This window comes from Protobothrops mucrosquamatus, unplaced genomic scaffold, assembly GCF_001527695.2.
Source record: "Protobothrops mucrosquamatus isolate PMUCROS unplaced genomic scaffold, P.Mucros_1.0 scaffold1379, whole genome shotgun sequence".
NCBI lineage: Eukaryota > Metazoa > Chordata > Lepidosauria > Squamata > Viperidae > Protobothrops > Protobothrops mucrosquamatus.
In genome coordinates this window covers 190,877-206,487 of record NW_015387568.1, presented here as the reverse complement: position 1 = coordinate 206,487, position 15,611 = coordinate 190,877, and the positions used below count along the sequence as shown (strand labels likewise).

Below are 15,611 nucleotides of genomic sequence, written 5' to 3'. Positions count from 1 at the left end.
CCTCGGGAGCAACAGAGTCAAACTCCTCCCATATAACCGTCTCAAGACCTGCTTCCGTCTCCTCCCCCTGGGCCAACCAGTCAGAGTCCAAGCCTTCCCGGATCCGCGCGACTTTGTCATGCAGATATTGCGCAAAGTCCTCGGCCCTCCCCTCCAGGGGATCCCCCCCTCCCCTCAATTGGAGGAGGGAGCGGGTCACATGTGCAAAGGCAAAAACGGTTCACCTTATTCACGCTCAGTGAATATTATCAATCCAATTTCAGAAAATTGAATTGTTTGTTTATTTCCTGCTGGCCTTTGTCACGTGCAACAACAGGTTCCTGGGACATCAAAGCCCAATCCTACCCCAGCAGAAATTAAGGGAAGCTAATGAACTTTATTGAAATAACCTCTTTCCCTTTGGTAGATATTAACCAAACAGGTAATCCTCCCTTATGGATTCAACCCACAGGTACATCTCTGAGACTGAGTTCCTGAGTCAATCTAGCAAGAATTTAAGTAAAACAGCATAAAATTAGGCCAGGCTTTTTTTTTCTTTTTTCTTTTGCCTACTAGATTCCCAGCAGAGTTTCATAAAATACTAACTGTTGGCCAGAGAATCAACTGTCAATATTCACTGTTGGGTTATAGAATTAATTTTGTGAATTCATTCAAGGCAGGTTTCTGAGTTCATTCAACACTGTACCTTGAACAAGAAGCTGATTAATCAGAGGATCCGGTTTCGCATTAAATTCTCTGATCAAGGCAGGAAGGCATCAATGAGGTGGTCTCACAGAAAGCCAAAACCCACCCATTCCCCATTTCCCATAGAAGTCACAGGCATGGCACCAGGCAAGAGAAGGCTTCAGTTTCTTCCAACAAAGTCTACCTAGCCCAGATGCCACTCTGCCTTAGTGGCCCGTTTATCATCACCCGGAAAGAGATGCCAAGGCGTTGCGCCTATTTCTCATCCATAAATGTACCCCAGAGCATGCAGTTGGCAGCCTGGGGGGGGGGGTGCAAGAAGCAGACAGACAAAGAGCCAAGGGCATTGCTGGGTGGGAGTCAGGGTCTCCCCCAGCCACCCCCCACCCCCAATTCGATTTTCAACCACCAAGCAGAATTTACACTCATTTCACAGTTTACAAAGGGGGAGAAAAACGCGGAACTTTTTTTTTCGTTTTGGCGAGAGGTTCACTTCGCCAAGAAGGGAGGTGGCTGGAGGGGGCGGGATGGGTAAGGCTTTTCTCTCTCTCTCGGCCTCTCCGCCGAGCCCCCTCGGAAAGCAAAGCTCCAGTTCAGCCCACTCCCCACTCCCCTCTGCCTTTTTCGTGCAACTTCACATTAAACGAGGCTGCGAATCGGCGGGGGAAAATACCTGTAACGCAAGTTGGGTTTTTGTTGTTGTTTTGGTTTGGTTTGAAAAAAAAGTCCAACGCCAACAGGATGAGATGAGAACAGAACTAATCCGAGCCGGGGGTGGGGTGGAAGCAAAGCCCCCCCCCCGCCGCCACACACACACACACACACACACACACACACAGAGAGAGAGAGAGCACACTCGCGGCCCTTCCGAGAGACCAAGGGGGTCCCGCGCCAGGAAGGACCCCCCTCTCCTGCCCTGCGCTCACCTTGCGGAAATAGCAGGCGCCCCTCTGGTCCGAGGCCGGACAGCCGGTGGGCAGCAGCGCCTCCGTCATCTCCAGCGGCTGGTTGGGGCCGAGGCTGGTGGCGCCCGCTGCCTCCGTGGCCAACTCACCAGTGCGCCCTCGCCCTCGCCTCGCTTGGGCACCCGGGCGCAGCACCAAGTGCGCTCTCGCCGCTCTCCAAGCTCCGCTCCCCGCTGCCCTTCGCTCCTCCCTCTCTACCTGGGAAACCCGCAAAGGGGGGCGGGGTGAGGAGGAGGAGGAGGAGGAGGAGGTAGAAGAGGAGGAGGAGGAAGCCACAAAAGCGCTTCCTTGGGCTGGTGCCTTTTGGATCCCAGCCGCGGTCCCTCCCAGCAAGGGCGGTGCAAAGAATCAGAACCAGAAGGGAGCTGGAAGGGAGCGTGGAGGTCTTCTAGTCCAACCCCCCTGCTCAAGCAGGAGGCCCTAGTATTTGAGATAAGTAGCTGTCCAGTCTCTTCTTAAAGATCTCCAGTGATGGAGAACCCACGACTTCGGAAGGCAAGCTGTTGATTGTTCTCACCGTTGCTGGGAAGTTTCTCCTTAATTCCAGGTTGCTTCTCTCCTTGGTTAGTTTTCATCCGTCAAGGAGAGAAGCAACCTGGAATTAAAAATGGTGGGGTCATCCCAAACTGGGGATGCATTTTTCCCACCCATCCCTGTCCCCAGACTCCTGGTCAAAGGACCCAAGGCTGTGGGTTTATTAGCCAGGAAGATCGGTGCCCGGGATCCATACCTTTGCACCTAATCAAGAGGCAGAGCCCATCCTACATTAGTAGATCAGAGGATCAATCGATCCTGCTAAGGGGGGGAATGGGATCCGCTTTTGGATTAGGTCCATCCATGCACCCTTAGCAGGATCCCTGGTTTTGTATTAAACCTTGGTTTGCTTTAATTTAACTAAGTGGGATTCACGAAACAGGTAGGCATAAACCCGTGGTTTACAAGAGTGGGTGGCTTTGCTCATTAGCATGATTAGATGTCATAGCCCTGTTCGTTGTCCTTAACTTATGACTATTTGTTTTGCAACTGCTTGAAGTTACAGTGGCACAGGAAAAAGAGTCTTAAAATTGGTCTTCCATTGTTAATGACCATCACAGCATCCTTACGGTCATGTGATCAAAATTCAGATGCTTGGCAACCGATGGGTATTTATGACAGTTGCAGCATCCCAGGGTGCTGCAAAATAGCTAGCCAATTTTGGATAAGCAAAGTCAGGGCAGATTCGCTTAACAACCAGGGCAAAAACAAAAAAATAATTCCTAAAATCCTGTGTGACTCACTTAACAAGCACCTGGCTTAGCAATGGAAATCCTTTTTCCAATTGTGGTCCTAAGTCAAAGATTACCTGTATTGTGGTTTGGCTAGGTTTGACCTGAACCTTGCTTATCCCAACATCCCAGGGGTTTCAGCCGGATCAGCAAAGTGCACCAGAGAGCTAGTATCTAGCAAATACATAAAAAGGCAGGCCTTTGTTGTTCTTAAGCCCCAACATTAAGTTTCCTTATCCAATTGGTTCTGTCAGTTATTTATCTTTGTTTAGAATAAATAATGGTAGGAGGAGAGAGATACAGCTTTAAAAAAAACAAAAAACATTGTCTTTGCTTTAACGCAGCTCAATCTTTTATGTGTCTCTGTAGAAAAGGATCTGGTTGCCAAGAAACCATGTCCCAGTGGAATTTTATCTTTTTGTCCCCCGAGTCTTTCAACATCTTTTTTTTTTTTTTTTGGTCTTTAGTTCTGGAGAGGAATTTTCTTTCTCTTCTTTTTTCTTCCTTCCTCTTGTTTCTCTTTTGCCATCCAAGGGGTGAGTGTGGGTGGGAGGGTTCTCTCCTTTGGGAATAATTGCTCTGGGCTGGGGGGAAAGAATGCTTTTTTTCTTTTAAGAACAAGAGAGATTTGGTACAAATCGCAGTGGATTTTTTTTTTCCCCCACAGCATTTTTGGGGCATTCACGAAAATGGCCAGTTCGTGGGCATTGCTCACTGATGGAAATCTTATATTGTAAAAGTAAAAAAATAACTGGTGGATTATTTTACAACCACACAGCAAATATGTGGAGTGGCAGGTTTGGAATGTGTTATCGAAACTTCAAGACGGCTATTTTCGATGTGGTAAAATGAATTGTGCCTGAAATACAGGGCAAAGTGAAAAGTTCTTTCTGTATTAGGTGCTTCCCAGAAAAGAGTACCTTTGAACTTTCAAACCCATGCTGAAGCTTTCCCAAAGGATTGGCCTTGTTTTGGAATACATAATATGGATTTAAATTAGACAATTATATCACGAACATAATGTTAATTGTCAACAAAACAATCTATCAACACCTAGCATGTTTTTCTTGTCAGGACTCAGTACAGATACAGATGAATGGGAAAGCAGAATAGTGTTTGAGGTTCCCGTTTTATGGATAAGAAGTGTCTTCTCCAATGCTTCATGCCTTTAAAACCAAAGGCATTATGTTTTGATCAACTGATTTTGCTTTCTTTAATACAAATATTGTTCCATTTGATAATTTAAAATGTGGAGTATTTTGATTAGAAGTCCTCCCTCTGCATGCAACTGATCCATTTCAAAATGCCCATATTATTGTACATATAATGTTATTTCCTCCACATTGAATAACTGCATTAAACCCACAAGGAAAGGGAAACAAGGATAAAAACAACGAGTTTCGAGATGGGATATGTTTAATCAACTCAGCTATAAAGCTATAAAGCTCCAGAGAGGGTGTGTGATGTAAATAAATAAATATATATAATTAATTCAAACGACGAAAGTTTCAAAGGTCAGGCAGATACCTTGGATATGTCCAACTAATTCCGCAAAAGGAATGTGAATGAGTCAGTGAGATTTTCTTCCTTTACTTTTGTCCTCTTTGTGTTTGTGTGTGTGTGTGTGTGTGAGAGAGAGAGAGACAGAGAGATGATTCTCCTGTGCTTTTGAAAAGCAACTCATCACCCAGAAGAGAAATAAAAAGGAAAGATGTCTCTGAGATAGAGTTAAAGAAAGGCAAAAACTACAAACATCCCTTATTTTAAATTACTTATTTTTTTAAATCACTTAATTTTTGAAGGGCACAGTTTTTTAAACATGCTGCTGTGTTTTAATACTTCCTGCATCTGGTTGGATGGTAGCACCTAAGTAGCACCGATAGTCTATTATGGAAAAGTGGCACATAAATAAAACAGAAAGAAATTGGATTAAAGATAAAGACATGCTATCAAGTGTTTCTCAGATATGGCAACTTTAAAGAAGGTAGACTTAAACTCCTAGAATTCCCCAGCCAGCTATGATGCTGGCTAGGGAATTCTGGGAATTGAAGTCCACATGTTGCCAAGTTTGAGAAATGTTGTACTATAACTTTATCAATACTTTATTGCTTTTTAAAATTTAAAATCCTTATAACAGTGTAAAGATCAAATCATAGAGTTGGAAGGAATCATAGAACGCATTTACTCCAACCCTTATCAGAAGTTCTCAATGTGGTCCGTATGCTCCCCCCCAGGAGGCCATATTATATTTTTAAGGGGTCACGGGGAGCCAGCCAAACTTAACAGGATAGATTTTACAATAAATACCCTTAACAGTGACTAAGACTGGGTGGGTGACTTCCAGAAGTAAAAAATGCTCCGAAGGGGGCCGTGAGCCATAAAAAGTTTCAGAACAGCTGTATTAGAGCACAATGTGATAGTCTTATATATAAAATCTATATATAACAATCACATTCTTCAGAGCAACAACTCAGAATGCAAATTGTAACACCCCACACAGAGGTATAGAAACACCCAGGTGTGCACACAGATATATTTCAAGCACTGTGGATAAATAATAATCTTGGTTTAGCCTCCAATTCCAGATAATCTTCCGCCAATCATGCATTCAGGAATTTCTAGCCAATCCTGATTTTCTGCAAGGCACAATCTGAACAACTCACAAATCAGACATCATTGGCTTCCCATAACTTTCACCCAATTTTTCCTGTTTTATTCATTGGGGGGAGGGATATTTGCATGCTGCCAGGCACAGCACTTGAATTTCATCTTGATTTCCCAAAATACCTCTGCAGCCTATGTGGGGCTTTAAGAGCATTGTTAGAAAATAAAAATAATTTGACTGCACAGTATGAGTATGCACATCATGTGCCCAGGGGGAAAAAATACATGTGAAGGTGCCAAAGAATATCCAGGTATTGTATAATGTTTATTCAATGCGCGTAAGTGTAACGCTTTGATCATTCTGTTGAATGAAGGCGTATTAGATACGTTCACCGCCTTGACTTATTTATAAAAATAATAAAGATAGGATTAAAAATATCTGAAAATAAAAATGCAATACGCAATAAATATAATAAAAATGATGCCCTTTGCCCTTTTTCTATTGAACCATTAGCATCTTAAGCTTTCCCCCAAACTTTTTGTCTTTTTTCATCCCCAAATCCTGAAACTGTCAATTTCATAACCACATTTTCGCATGATGGCGTCACTGCGGGCATGTCATTCTTCTGACATCATAGCAGTTCCTGCAGATGCCAGGGCTGTGATTCATAAGGAAAGCTGTGTTCACACCCATTAGCTTTTTTAAAAATAACCTCTCCAGATCCATGTTTTTCAAGCTTGGCAAGTTTAAGATCCATGGGCTTCACCTCCCAGAATTCCACGCATGCTGGCTGGGGAATTCTGGGAGTTGAAATCCATAGCATCTTAGAAGTTACCAAGCTTGAAAACACTGTTCTCAGTTAAAGTGTGCAGAGGTGCACAGCACTTTACTCACACTGACCTCTTCTGGTCAAGTTAGCCCTGCGGATGGCCATGGAGGTGTGCTTAGCCACGCCTCCCGACCAGGTAAGGATGTGTTCAGTTTCCAATGCTTCTGAAATTGAGATGCTCTCCACTTCCTAGGCTACACCTCTAATCTTTTTTAAGATACCACATTTTTCCCCCCCCACACACACAGACACACAAACACATGCACGCCAGCTGCTTTTTCATTGTTCATCTTTAACACACAATATTATTCCATTGTTTTACAACTCCTGTGTTTTCCTTTCCCCCCCCAAAAAAAACAACAACAAGAAGAAAATCTCCTTTACACAGATCAGGATTTATTGAGGTCAAGAGAAAAGCTCTATTTAGAATCATGCGCGTACGTTCAGCCCTGCATCCAACTGACGGGGTTCACACAACAAGTTAAAACGCGCAACCCGCTTTGCAAAAATCACTGCCTTTGGCAAGGCTGGATCAGCGCGCGCACGCGCAGACAACTGAAACGCGGCGCGCTCTTCTCCCTCCCTTTCTTCTGGACGGCCACGCCTCCTCTCGGGCTGCGCGCGCCTTCCGGGGGCGGGGCGGGCGACCGATCGGGCCCCGCCTCCAGCCCCTCCTCCTTTAGAGGCCTGTCAAGATGGCGGCTGGCAGTAGCGAGGAGGAGGACGAGGAGCTGGTGAGCGTCGGGACCCCGCTGGAGCTGCTGGAGGAAGGTCAGTCCGCGTAGCCCGTCCCCTTCCTTCCCTCTGGGCCTCTCCTTGTTAGGTAGGGGGGGCTGTCTCCCTCCCGGTGCCCTTCGTGGGGTCTCTCTGAGCTTGGTTGGGGTTTTTTGTTTGCAGACGTTTCATTACCCGACTAGGTGACATCATCAGTGCTAGAAGGAAGGGGCGCTTGCAGGAAGGAGGAGGAGGACTGGGGGGGTCTTTGATGCTCTCTAAGGCTGGTTGTATTTTTGCAGACGTCTCATTACCCAACTAGGTGACATCATCAGTGCTAGAAGGAAGGGGGCTTGCAGCGAGGAGGAGGAGGACTGGGGGGTCTTTGATGCTCTCTAAGGCTGGTTGTATTTTTGCAGACGTTTCATTACCCAACTAGGTGACATCATCAGTGCTAGAAGGAAGGGGCGCTTGCAGGAAGGAGGAGGAGGACTGGGGGGGTCCTTGGGGTCTCTCTGAGCTTGTTTGTATTTTTGCAGACGTTTCATTACCCAACTAGGTAACATCATCAGTGCTAGAAGAAGGGGGGCTTGCAGCAAGGAGGAGGAGGACTGGGGGGGGGGTCCTTGATGCTCTCTAAGGCTGGTTGTATTTTTGCAGATGCCTCATTACCCAACTAGGTAACATCATCAGTGCTAGAAGAGAGGGAGGTTGTGGAGGAGGAGAAGGAGAAAGATGGAGGAGGAGAAAAAGGGTGGTGGTGGAGGAAGAGGATGACGACTGTGGGGTCCTTGGTGCTTTCTGAACTTGGTTGTATTTTTGCAGACGTTTCATTACCCGACTAGGTAATATCATCAGTGCCAGAGGGAGTGGGGTTTGCTCCACCTTTCTAGGCAGCAGTTTGCCCTACCAGTGTTGGAGAAGTGTGATCTTCTCCTTGGTCGTTCCTTGATTATTAGGCTATTGCTTACTGCTTTATTGTTTGTCTATTCTATTGGCACCTATGCCTCCTTTTGGGGCCGCAGCTCCCAACCTCCACAGCGGCCGGCCCACAGGCAGTCTCCCTCTTCTCTGCTGCCTGGGACAAGGAGTTGTAGTGTGGGGCAATTGGAGGACCCCCAGGTTGGGGAAAGTCTGCTGCAGGGGACGCTCCAGATGGCCTGGAAGCTCTTTGCAGACTGGAGGCAGTTTGGTGTAGTGGTGAAAGTGTCGTCTTAGAAACTAGGAAATGGTGAGTTCTAGTTCCATCTTAGACGTGAAAGCTGTTCTAACATTCAACTGCATTCAACTTCCTTCCTTCCTTCCTTCCTTCCTTCCTTCCTTCCTTCCTTCCTTCCTTCCTTCCTTCCTTCCTTCCTTCCTTCCAGGTGAGCGCATTAAGAAGCCGGTTCCTCTCCAAGACCAGACAGTCAAAGATGAGAAGGGGCGGTATAAACGATTTCATGGAGCATTCAGTGGTGGTTTTTCAGCTGGCTACTTTAACACTGTTGGATCCAAAGAAGGTTAGTAATGATCTATGTCTGAAAACTTATTTTGTTCCTCTTGGCATAAAACTGGGCTGAGTTGGGTTATTTTTTAAAAATGTGTCCAAGATGGTAAAATCTTGGTCAGTTTTACACGCTGTGTGAAGTTACACGGCTCAATGTGTACTGTGACTCCAATGTGGCTTCTAAATGATCGTAAAAGTGCTGAATCAGGAGAATGCATCTTATTTATGTAATTTAATAATAGTTTAAACTGCATAGACTAGACTGTCAAACAGTATAGAGACTGCTGTAGATAAAACCCCACATAGTGCTGATTCATAATGCAGCACTTTCATTTTGAACTTTGCACGCTGTGTGAGCTTGTGTACACTTTGCAAGCCAGTCATTGTAGCTTGTCAGTGCTATTTATTTGGGATCCCAGCTCACTGGCATGTTCAGGAAATGTGATGAAAACAAGTTAGCCTCTTAGTGCAATGCTTGACCTAGCAAAAGGAACAAGAGGATCAAATAAAGACTTTTAAAAATTAAAGTAATAACAGCGTATCGTCCTAAGCTAAGAAAAATCAAATGCAAAATCACTTGTCATGCAATTAGTACAATGCTACACAAAAGTCCACTCAAAAGTAATTCAGTAGTCAGTGAAAGAAGTCCGGAGTGAGTAGGTATAGCAATTGTAGTTTCAATTGGAAATTTAATCTTTCTCAGTTCTGCTATAAACTCGCATCTTATAGCCAAGCATTTGTCTTTTAAGGATGGGCACCGACAGCTTTTGTATCCTCTCGCCAAAAGAGAACAGAACAGAAAGTTCTTGGGCCAGAAGATTTTATGGATGAAGAGGTATGATGATGCAGATTATTGCATTTATATAATTCCAGATATCTATGTATATTGATGCTATATGTATGGTAAATAGATATATAAATATAGTTATATGTATTGCTGCACGCTACCAGAACCACTTCTGTGAGATGGGCAACCATAGAAATGTGATAAATAAATATAAGCCTGGTGTTTTGTACGTAATCTCTTACGGCACGATTAATAGACAGTATAGCTTTGTTTAGATAAAGAACAGTGATTTTTCTACAAAAAAAAAGTGCATCTCTGGCTGTTTTGTTTCAAAGTTACTTTTGAATTTGTGGACTTGGAAAGAAAATATTCTGATTCCGCCACTCCCCCCCCCAATCTTATTTTCCCTGAAAGGATCTTAGTGAACATGGGATTGCACCAAAGGAAATTACAATTACAGATGCATTTGCTTCCCAAAGCAAAGACAAAATCCAGGAGAAGGCCAGACAGCTAGCAGGAATAGCTGCACCCATCCCTGGAGCTACAGTATTGGATGAATTCATTATACCTGCGAAGTAAGTGTACTGAAAAATAATAAAGTAACACCTGCTACTTTGGAGCATTGCTTATGTTTTATTTCTGATTTTTGGCACACCCGAAGGACTGTTTGACTCCTTTTTACCAGAAGTAAACAGGCAGGATTTCTTTTTTCCTCCATAAACAAGTCTTCCTGATGCTAAATCTAGGACTTTTGTAGAATTCATTCATTTATTTGATTTATATAACTGCCCAGCTCACTTTGACCTGACTCTAGGCGGCTTTAGACAACCGAATCAAATATGTAAAATGTATAATGTGAAAAAGCACATAAAAATAAAACGCATAGCAGCTGGCGTCATCTAATCCAGCATATCTCAACCCGAGCAAATTTAAGACAGACAAATGTCAACTCCTAGAATTCCTCCACATAGCCAGAGGACGGGCTCTGCCCAGTGCACAGGTTCAGACACAACACTAAATTTTGAAGGCCTTACAAAAGGCCAACAGAAACGAGACCTCTCAAATCTCAGGAGGGTGAGTCTGTGTTTAGTTTGTGTTTCCACTGTTGTCTGAATACATTGTTTATAGAAGTATTTTAGTTGAGTACAGATAAACATCAAAGCATCGTGGGCTGTTCCCTGACACCACTGGATGACATCGCCAGGGCCCGTTGCCTTGGTAGAGTGAGGAAAATTCTCAGGGATGACTCATACCCTGGTTGGTACCTCTTTACTCTCCTACCATCAGGTAGGAGATATAGAAATATAGCCAGGCATACCAACAGGCTGAAGATCAGCTTCTATCCATGGGCTGTCATGGATAGCCGGGACATAATTTTATGCATGATAGACTCGTGAAGCCGGTGTGCTGTGCAATTAGCTCACAGGGTGTAATAAGTTGGTGGGTTTGTAGTCACTGTGAGTTGGGGGGGGCACGGAGGGAGGCTCAGCCAATCTCATTGTATACATGTTATACTTTGATAATAAAGGTCCGTTCGTTCATTCAAATAATCCTCAACTTGCAACAGTTCACTTAGTAAGTGTTCAAAGTTGCAACGGCCCTGAAAAAAGGAACTTATAACAACAACAACAACAACAACAACAACAACAACAACAACAACATAATAATAATAATAATAATAATAATAATAATAATAATAATAATAATAATAATAATAATAATAATAATAATAATAAAAAGTTGGAAGGGACCTTGGAGGTCATCTAGTCCAACCCCCTGCTCAGGCAGGAAACCCTATACCATTTCAGACAAATGGCTGTCCAGTCTCTTCTTAAAAACTTACAGTGTTGGAGCATTCACCGCTTCTGGAGGCAGGTTGTTCCACTGGTTAATTGTTCTAACTGTCAGGAAGTTTCTCCTTAATTCTAGGTTGCTTCTCTCCTTGACTTATGACCACGTTTCACACTTATGACCATTGCAGCATTCCCCCATGCTCACGTGATCAACGTTCAGACGCTTGGCAACTGGTTCCTAATTTTGGACTCAGTTACGGTCGTTAAGTCAAGGGCCACCTGTAGTTATAACTTCTTTATCCGTTATTTCCCCCCCCAGAATAACAATTGGGATTGACTTGTTGCGGAAAATGGGCTGGAAAGAAGGACAAGGCGTTGGGCCTCGGGTAAAGAGGAAGCCGCGGAAGCAAAAACCTGGTACATGCCTCTGAATCTCTTGTTTTGCAGCAAGATCAGAATAAAATGAATTATCTAGTTCAGGTAATTATGTCCCTGCTTGATCAGGCCTTTGTGCCTCTCTTTGAAGCACAAACAAGCAAAGAGCCAGTTGTATTTTCCCATTTTGTCCCAATTAGGAAAACACCGTTATTTTGGCATAAGTCAGAATGTCGAATCGTGGTTTGCAATTATGTAACATTGTGACTTGTTTCAAAACAGATAAATATTGTTTCCTGGTTTGGGCCAATTGTGAAATTAGGGTTACTAAAAAGTTCCCTAATCTCTTTGCTTCTGCTATAAGGGGAGAAGCACAATAATGCAAAATGCTTGTTCCTGTCTTCACATTTAAGATATGGCTGCCTAAATACATAGTTTTGATGCATCTATTCCAATTTTTTGTATAACTGATCAGTAGTCTGCTGTTGTACAATTTGTTACTCATATACTGCAGTAATTTAAGTGACTTTGAATTTAGTGGGATCGTAGCAGCACGACCTGTTTCTTACTTGAATGAAAGAAATGAAAAAAAATCCAGCATTTTAATCGTGATTATCACTGTTTGGTTTGCAGAGCCCGGAGTAAAGATATATGGCTGCGCTTTGCCTCCAGGATCCGAAGAGTCAGAGGTAATTGTAAGGCATTTGTTGTAAATTTTAACACTTTTTTTTTAAATGGAATTGGAATTATTCAATAAATACCAACTGTTTGCGGCTATAATAATGAATATTACAATGATTCTTTTATCTTAATGCCTTGCAATTTTCAATAAGTGGAGAAACATTGGCCCTTGTCTTGTACTGTCTTTTCTGCGAAGGCATCGGTAACATCACGAAAGCCTTTAATATAAATGATTCTGTGCCCTGGACAATTTTCATGTACATTATTTACATGCAGACAATGACTCTATAAATAAAGTGGCGAGGCATAAAAAATAGTTCTTGTTTATTAATTGCTGTTGATAGTGACAATGGGAAATACGACAGGGATGAAAAAATAATTTTGGGACCAATACCTACATTTACAACAATAACAACAAAATAACCTTCAGTGAGAAACGGATTACAGTCTGGTCAGTTTCAGGCAGCAGTTGGCAGAAGTTCTGGTCACAGGGCTGAGCTTATTAAGGCATCTAGCACTTTGTAGGGAAGCACTGAGTTAGCAAAACAGCTCAGAAAGAGATGGCTTGTTTAGGCAGTCTATCTACCCTACAAGGAGCCAAAAAACAGGAAGAAAAACATTGGGTCAGGCACAGGACACTGTGGGAGAGAACATTATTGGGATGAGATGTCAGCAACCAGCAATTCCACTGTGACACGATTTTATTGGAACCAATCACAGTCACTAATCAAGGACTAGCTGTAAAATACTGCTTTGCGGAGGAAGCAGAAAAAGTAGAATAAAACTCTCTGATCTTTTCTCTTTTAATTGTTGTTTTGTTAGAATCTGAAACAACGTAAAATAGAATAGAATAGAAATAGGATAGGATAGGAGGGACCTTGGAGGATAGGAGTTGGAAGGGACCTTGGAGGTCTTCTAGTCCAGCCTCCTGCTCCTGCTCAACCAGGAGAATCTATACCATCTCAGACAAGTGACTGTCTAGCCTCTTCTTAAAAACCTCCAGTGATGGAATGCCCACGATTTCTGGAGGCAAGCAGTTCCACTGGTTAATTGTCCTCACTGTTAGGAAGTTTCTCCTTAATTCCAGGTTGCTTCGCTCTCTGATCAGTTTCCAACCATTGTTTCTCGTCCTTCCCTCTGGTGCTTTGGTGAACAACGTGACCCCCCTCTTTCTAGGACATAACAAAGTCCATGGATTGCTGCTCCTTAGAATTATCAACACGCACCGCTTCAAAGAATTGCCAGTGGGGAAGAAACGGGCTTAAAATTTTGCCAACTTACCACTTCATTCTAAATAACATATATTTATTTCATAAAGGAAGAAGAGGATGAATATCAGCCGGAAAATGTGACCTTTGCTCCCAAAGACGTGATGCCGGTAGATCTGACTCCAAAAGAAAACGTCCACGGACTGGGTTACAAAGGGCTGGATCCTAGCAAAGCTTTATTTGGCACTTCAGAGGAATCTTTAAATGTTTTTAGCCTCGGTTCTGAAGACTTAAGCCGTCTTGGTGATGTACGGCATAGTAAAGGACGAAAACTGGGCATTACAGGACAGGTAAAATACTACACAGGTTAAATTTTTGGACTAGGCTTTGAGAAATGAGCAGGCAAAAATCTCCTAAAACCTCTAATGTATACTTCAGAAGGATTATGATTTATTCACACATAAATACAGTCTGCTATGGGGGCAAGTTGGGAACTCCTTTATGACAGCCAGTTTACGCAAATTGGCCCTTTTCCTCCTTCAGCCGGATGCAGACCTTTTGCAAATACAGGTAGTCGTTGACTTATGACCACAATTGAGCCCAATTTTTTCTGTTGCTAAGCAAGACAAATGTTGGGTGAGTTTTGCCCCATTTTACGACCTTTCTCGCCACAATTCTTAAGCAAATCCCTGCAGTTGTTAAGTTAGTAACCCGGTTGTTAAGCGAATCCGGCTTCCCCATTGACTGCTTGTCAGAAGAGCACAGACAGAAGGGGATCACATGACCCCGGGACATTGCAACCGTCATAAATAGGAGTCAGTTGCCAAGCGTCTGAATTTCAATTATTTGGCCACGGGGCATGCTGCAACGGCCCTAAGTGTGAAAAACAGTCATAAGTCCCTTTTCTGAGCGCTGCTGTAACTTTGAACAGTCACTGTTGAAAATCGAGGACTACCTGTACAGTTATTAGTCTATTAAAATAGTGAAGACAAATCTAACTGTATGCTCTGCTGCTTCTTTTAGGCCTTTGGGGTTGGTGCTTTGGAAGAGGAAGATGAAGATATTTATGCAGTCGAATCCTTTTCCAAATATGACAGTGTTCTGAAAGATGAAGAGCCGGGAGACGGGCTATATGGCTGGACAGCCCCCAGGCCTTATAAAAGTAAGCCAAGTCTAGAAGCCTCTTGAATATTTTGTTATTGGTCTAGCCTTTTCAGGAAGTGCCACCTGATTGGTTTATTTTGAAAGCGCTAACGAATTTGTCTATTATTTTATAGGTAGGGAGAAAGAAAAGAAGTATTTTGGAAAAATTCTGGATGGCTTCTACTTGGCGTCTAAGTCAGCGTCTCCTGCCAAGGTTAGTCAACTTGTTTTTCTGTCTATAATATATCTACCAATACATGTACGGAGACCTCCAAGAATATAAAGTTGATTCTTCAATCTGCTTGTCATTTGAAATGTACTAGATTTTTATAACAGGTGATGGTGACAGTGATTTGTCACTGCCGTTTTATTTTCATTCATTCTACTCCAAAATGAAACAAGGAGAATATCAACTTTCACGGCCCTAACCTGATCTTTGGAATATCGAGGAATTTTTTTCAAATCAAATCTGCCATCGGCCGTGTTTTGCTAATAAAGTCTGCTGTGGCGATCATTTGGCAATGCATAAGATTATGATACTTCTTGTTAAGATTGGCAAAACAGTCAAAATATGACAGCGAATGTGTTGGGGGCAATGGGAGGCAACTGGTGACGTGAGGAGATTGGATTTCAAGCTTGATAGCTACTAGAAATCTGCAACAAATGGTACCAATATTTTAAAAAGAACAGGGAACAATTGGTTTGATATCAGTTATTGGTTTATATTAGTCTTTCCCAACCTGAAAGATTGTTCGGTTGCTGGAAGTGGGTATGTCTAGTTTAACGAAGAGAAGGACGAGGGGGGACATGATAGCAGTGTTCCAGTATCTTAGGGGCTGCCCCAAAGAAGAGGGAGTCAAGCTATTCTCCAAAGTGCCTGAAGGCTGGACAAGAAGCAACAGATGGAAACTTATCAAGGAGAGAAGCAACCTAGAACTAAGGAGAAACTTCCTGACAGTTAGAACAATTAACCAGTGGAACAACCTGCCTCCAGAAGCGGTGAATGCTCCAACACTGGAAGTTTTTAAGAAGAGACTGGACAGCCATTTGTCTGAAATGGTATAGGGTTTCCT

The 15,611-nt window shown here is 43.2% G+C and overlaps 1 protein-coding gene across 1 annotated transcript in view; it reads left to right on the top strand.

Moving 5' to 3' along the window:
- Positions 1 to 7,043: 7,043 nt before the first annotated feature.
- Positions 7,044 to 15,611, top strand: part of GPATCH1 (G-patch domain containing 1) — a 21,018-nt gene continuing 12,450 nt past the window's right edge. The window contains 9 exon segments of the mRNA XM_029285180.1: positions 7,044 to 7,119; positions 8,430 to 8,564; positions 9,301 to 9,386; positions 9,753 to 9,913; positions 11,451 to 11,548; positions 12,140 to 12,195; positions 13,506 to 13,745; positions 14,419 to 14,566; positions 14,673 to 14,752. Coding sequence (XP_029141013.1) covers positions 7,044 to 7,119; positions 8,430 to 8,564; positions 9,301 to 9,386; positions 9,753 to 9,913; positions 11,451 to 11,548; positions 12,140 to 12,195; positions 13,506 to 13,745; positions 14,419 to 14,566; positions 14,673 to 14,752 — 1,080 coding nt within the window.